Genomic DNA, 6,319 nt, shown 5'->3' on the forward strand with positions numbered 1-6,319 from the left:
TGCAGCATGTTATTGTACAACCAGCTATAGTCTCATCACTTATTAAAGTGTGGCATTCATCTGATTTCTTCATTGCTTCTCATTCTTTCCTTATAATCATGAAAAGATTAGAATAAGTGAGATTATCTGATTCATAAGTGTCTATGATTTCTCTTACTTCATGAGACTTTTCAATTATAAGTCTCTTCTTTTTCAACACTGATAATAGTGCTGTGAATAATCATAATTCACTCAGATCTTACATCTTTGCTTTCACAAGTTGTGAATCATTGATTAAGTTGTATAAGATCTGTCTCTCTGATTCTTTCAATGCATACATTTTCAGAGAATATGATTTGAGTATCTTATATGACTCAAATCATCTAGATTGAAACTTCTCAGAACTCTCATTGTGTACAAGAACTCATGTTCTCATCTTGAGACTCAATTTCTTAACAAGTGAGTCTTATATTCTTTTCAATTGAATTGCTCAGTTCAGGAGTAACTTGTTAGCTTTTGCATGTGTGTGGCTGATCTCTTTCAATCTTGATTCCATGTCCACAACTGCTACTGCTGCATTTGTAACTGCTGTTTCTGCTGTGTCTGCAACTGCTGTTTCTGCTGCATCTACAACTGCTTCCTCCCTCATCTTTTCTGAAGCATTCTCTGAAATGCGCGGATGCAATTCATACAACAGGTAGAATGGTGAACACTTGGAGACTGCATGTTGTCAAATCCACATGGTCAATAGTGCCTGTCTGAGATATTCATCTCATAGTCTTGTAGACTTGCTCACTAGATATTTTGTCAGCATGTTGCTCAAGATTTCATTCAAGTGTTTCATCTTCTCATTCATCTGTGAATGATATGATATTGTTCTACAATGTCTTGTCTGTAACTGGCTCATGAAATGCCTCATCACTTCTTCTATAAGGTTCACACTGTTATCAGTTAGAATCTTACACAGCATTCTATAGTTGACATAGATCTCATCATATAGAAACTTTGTTATTATCTTCTCTGTTATCTCTGAAACTGCTTTCACAACTGGTCAGTCAGTAGTGTAATTAATAGCAGTGATTATTCATTGATTTTCATTTGATGTTCATGGTAATATATCTATGAGATTCACTCTTCATTGTTTGAATGATTGTATCATACACTTCATCTGATGTTATGCTTCCTCACATTCTAACCCTTTCTTAGATTCTTTCATGACCTGGCAATTCAGGCACTTGTGAGTGTATGTCTGAATGTCCTCAGCCATGCTTAGCCAGTATGCTCTTGATTTGAGTACACTCATGAGTCCAGGACTTTCTAAGTGACTGAATTCCTTGTGCATGTGAGTCATCAAGTTGTGTCTAAATGAAGATTCTAGATAGAAAGCTTCTGCATATTCTAGATCACAGTAAAACATAACATCATTTTCACTTCTCACTTTCTCCAGCTTGAAGTTTGAAAGCATCTCTTCTACTACTCTCACAAGACACTTATCATTCAACATCTTGTCATTCTTCAAGTGAGAGATTATAATGTTCACTCATTCTGATTCCTTGTATTCTCTCAGTATATTTAACATGAATGTCTCTTGTGTCTGATTCACAGAATTCTCATTCATGAAATCAGATCTGCAACTGATTGCATTCAGTATCACTGTGTTCAATTCTTTTCAGTATTTGATATGAAGATTATACACTTGAAACTTCAAGATTCAACATGCTAAGCATTTGAAAGGTTTTATTATTAATTATAGATAGACAAGGCTTTTGTGATCTGTGATCACTGTTGTTATATGCCTGTTGTCAATATATCTATCTCATAACATCAGCATATGCTTAATTGCTAGTAATTTCTTTTCATGCACTGAGTAATTGAGCTTGACACTGGATAGTTTTCTACTATCATATGTCACTGAGTGCAGCTTGCTGTTCTTACTCATCTGTAGAAGAGCATCTCTGATAGCTCATTTAAATGTGTCTGTCTTGATGTAGAAAGGTTTATTATGATCTGATTGAATAAGCACTGAGAATGTTGTTACACATTCTCTCAGTGTGAGAAAAGCCTCTTCACACACGGCATTTCAGATGATTGAATAAAACTTCTTCTTTTGCAGATTTGCATTCATTTCTCTTAAGAGATCTGAGAGTGATGCAGATATTTGTGTGAAATCCTTGATAAACCTGTAGTAGTATAAGATCAACTCAAGAAACTGTTATACATGATGTACATTTCTCAGTCACAGTCAATTTACTATGACATTCAATTTCTCTGAAATGAGGTATATACAGTTATCACTTACTATATATTCTATGAACTTCAACTCTTCTATTTCAAACACATACTTGATTGATTTGACATAGAGCTTATGCTCTGTCAGAGTTGTAAGCACTTTATCAAGATACTTCAGATATTCATCATATGAGTTTGAAAAGACTAGAATGTCATTGAGATATATGAGATATGAGATTTCATTCTATTTATGAAGAATTGTATTCATCATCATTTGAAAGATGACAGATGCATTTATCAGATCAAATGACATTGCCAGGAATTCAAACTTCTCTCATTGTGTATTAAACATAGTTTGCAGAACTGACAGTTTGTCTACACAGATCTGCCAGTATTCTGAGAGAAGATCAATCTTTGATAGATATCAGGTGTTTTCAACTGTATTCAACTGTTATTGAATTCATGACAGTGAATATTCATTCTTGATTGTAAGCTTATTGAGTGCTCAATAGTTGATACACATCTGTCACTTCTCATCTGCCTTTTTCACAAATAGAACTGAAAAGCCCCACATGCTTGATGAGAATTGTATAAGACCATGTTCTAGACGATCTGTGATCTGACACTTCTGTTCTTCAAGGTGCATTTGTGACAGAGAGTACACATTCTGGTTGACTGGTTTTGTATCCCCTGTGTCAATCTCATGTATGAATTCTCATTTCAGCAGCAATTCTGATAAAAGATCTGTTCAGAAGATCTTTTCATGCTTCTTCAGAAGCTTCTTCATACACTTATTCTTCTGCATATTCTTTATCTTAGTTTTCTTCACTTCCAGGTCCTGTATAACATACAGAATGCTTTTGAATGAGGTCTTGTGAATCATTCTCTTTACTTGTTAATGTATAAGCAGATTTAATCCTTCTATATCAGAGACATGAAATGTTCTTCTCATATCAGTTGATAGAATTGTATGAACCATTTTCTTCCTATTGATCAATCACATATGACATGTACATCATGAATCTGCAGATGAATCTTTGAAATCAATTGAGTCTGAGAATAAGATTATATTTCACATTCTGCAGCTCTCACACTCAAATATAGCAAGATCATTCTTCAAAGTGCAAGAGAACTCTTACTCTTACAGATGATATCAAATATCAGTTATCAGATAATCTTATATGTCAGAGATTCTTCACTCAGCAGATCTCTTTCAATCTTCAGATTATATAATCATTAATATATTGTGTAGAAGCTTCTATATCTGCTAACACTTTTGCAGCCATCTCTCAATTCTTACTCAAGTGCCCCTTATACATTAACATTTCAGGCCTCAAGGCATTGAGGTGGGCATTCACTTCATCCTCGCTCACACCTCAGTCAGAAGCCTGCTTCCTCTTGACATTCACAGGATTCAGAGAGTCATCTAACACAGGCATCTCTTTCACTTTGAAGACTTTTCATAGAATATCAGTGAGTGTCTCTGAGCTCACTGATTCTACTAGTTTTTTGACTCTCTTGCTTCTCTTGACTGTGCACACTGAGTGCAATCTTTTACATCATGATTTTGATGTCTGCAGTTGAAGCAAGCTCAATACTCATAATATCAAGATTTTCACTCAGAGAATCTCTTTTTTAAGGGATTTGATGCTTTAGTGATGACATTCAGATCTAGATTCATCACATTCAGATATGTGACTTATGTCATAGAAGTCTGATTATCTGTTCTTCACTGAGACATACTCAATTGCAGTATTTTCTGTCATAATTGACTCACTTATTTCTGTACAATGAGAATATTGTATGCTTTCTTCATTATATCTGACTGTGAGATTAAACATTTTCATTTCACTCTTAACTCAGGTGTAAGATCATGAATGAAGATCTGTAAACAGAAAGATGTTGAAAGCTCTTCATTTAATATAAGATAGTGTAAGCTGAAGTGTGTGAAGTATAATGTAAGATCACTCACTTATCTACACTCAGTGAAGTATTCATAACACTTATCTCATATGTTCACTTTCTCAAAGTTGTGTAAGATTCATTTGAAAAACTCATTTCATATTCATAAGAATGAATATCACTTCAAGTCTGTGAGATTCATCTTTTCATCAGTTATTTATAATAACTTCACTTTTCTGTGTAGAAATGCAGCAGATCTTAAGACTTGTTGAAATTTCATTAACTGTCTGTCTGTGAGTTCACATTCAATTCAATAATATAATCACATCTGACTTAGTCAGCTGATTGTAGCATCATTTTTTCAGTTATTATTAAAGCTTGATAGCTCTGACAGATCTCCTGACTTAATATATTTCATACTCAGATTCTCATCCTGCACAGCAGTCTCTGATAATGTATACACTTCTGAAGAGGTTGTGAATAATTGTAATGAGATCTTCAGGTTCAGTGTAGTCATCTGTCTGTGTAAATATTCAATCTCCTGCTGCAGGCCTAAGATCTGATTTTCTCTATTCTTATTGATGATGGCAATTGCATCAGTGAAGCTCTTCATAGTGAATGCTTGATTTACAGTGAATGTCAATTATTGTTTAACTTTTATCTTGACCTGCCACTGTGTATGCAAGGCCTCAATCTCATTTAGAATTCTCATATGTGTACAGAGCTTTGATTTCAGTTCAGCAGTCTCAGCTGCTTTTCTTACTGCTTTGAGTAAACTCTCTGAGAGATTCTGCATACCTTCTGATTCAGGTAGCAGAGAAGAGTGTTGTTCATATCAGCTAGAGAAGATATTCATTTCAGTGATTAGTTTCTGATTGATTGTACAATGTCTATTATTATATTGCTATATTGCTGTATCATTATATGATTTCTGTTATCATTGTACAACTCCGGTGATAGTCACCCTCTCTTTTATCCTTCTTTTGAGTAGAGAGCAGACTTCTTTGAATCTGGTTCATCACTTTCATTCTCTTTCTCACACCTCATCTGTTCATGTCTCATACATGGCATGTGCCTGAGCATGAAGTTTTCCCCTAACAAGTGAAGCAGCATCAATCAGATGCTCTTTCACTCACTGCTCTTCATACACTATCTTTTGAGATGTTTCTAGAACCACACTGGCATGATAACTATGAATCACTTCATGGACAGAATTATCACACTCTGAAGAAGCCTGCACTTCTCACTGGTTTTTAGACATGCTATCAGATGTGATTCAAAGGTTGCTTAAGCCAGTGTATGATTACAGGCATATGCCGGCTTCTTATATATTGAATCTCGTACACTAAATTAATTAGCGGCCACTATGACCCCTTTACATTTGTACGCATACGCTAGTAGTTCGGAAGCGGCCGCGTTATTATCCGACGGTTGTACGTTCTTCCGAACCACACAAGAATAAAAATTTTTCAATTTCAATATCTTTATAATAATGTCTGATCACTGCTGAGCTTCTTATGAGTATTTCTATAACTTCTCTGATCACTTTTTACTGACTGATGAAGCAGAAACACTGCTGCTTATAACTGTATCTTCATTTCTCTCAGCTCTGTCACTGCATCTGATCTTCAGATCAGTAGTCAATTCTCTGTCTTTCTCAGATCAGCTTCTGACTTCAAGCAGTGCAGTCTCTCTCTTTACTGTAAGTCTTCTCATAAGTAATTTCTTACAGACTCTAGCTAACAGTTCTTATAAAGCTTTCAGTATTGTTAGTGTCTTCTGCAGCTCTGTAAGTCTATAATCATCTTCTCTCTGTTCACACAATCTCTGACCAGATATATGTGAATATGCCTAGATTCTCTATTAATAGTTCTCACACTGTGGCGCATTTCTGCAATCTCATTATCAATAAGAGATGAGTCTTCAGATACCTGTAAAATCTAAGTAATCAAGACAATACAAATGTCATGAATTTGTGATAAGAGTTAATCTGAACAGATGAGCTCTCTCTCTGCATCTTAATTATTTTCAAGCTGAATACTTCAGCATAACTGAGAAAGCAGACACAGCTTTATAAGAGATATCTGATCACATACACAGATGATCAGTCTTTAAGACTCTGTTACAACTATATATACTCTGATATTCAGCTTCTCTGAAGTCTGTGCATTTCTAGTAATCTTCATATCAAATATAATAATTATCTGTA

The 6,319-nt window shown here is 34.8% G+C and overlaps 1 protein-coding gene across 1 annotated transcript; it reads right to left on the bottom strand.

Annotated features, from left to right (window-relative positions):
• Window positions 1-4,471: 4,471 nt before the first annotated feature.
• BDBG_16444 (uncharacterized protein) lies at window positions 4,472-4,723 on the bottom strand (the record flags this gene model as incomplete). The annotated part of the gene is made up of 1 exon (XM_031724393.1): window positions 4,472-4,723. One exon carries the CDS (start codon window positions 4,721-4,723, stop codon window positions 4,472-4,474), a length of 252 nt encoding a protein of 83 aa, XP_031576613.1.
• Window positions 4,724-6,319: the final 1,596 nt, after the last annotated feature.

This window comes from Blastomyces gilchristii (genome assembly GCF_000003855.2).
Source record: "Blastomyces gilchristii SLH14081 genomic scaffold supercont1.2, whole genome shotgun sequence".
Classification (NCBI taxonomy): domain Eukaryota; kingdom Fungi; phylum Ascomycota; class Eurotiomycetes; order Onygenales; family Ajellomycetaceae; genus Blastomyces; species Blastomyces gilchristii.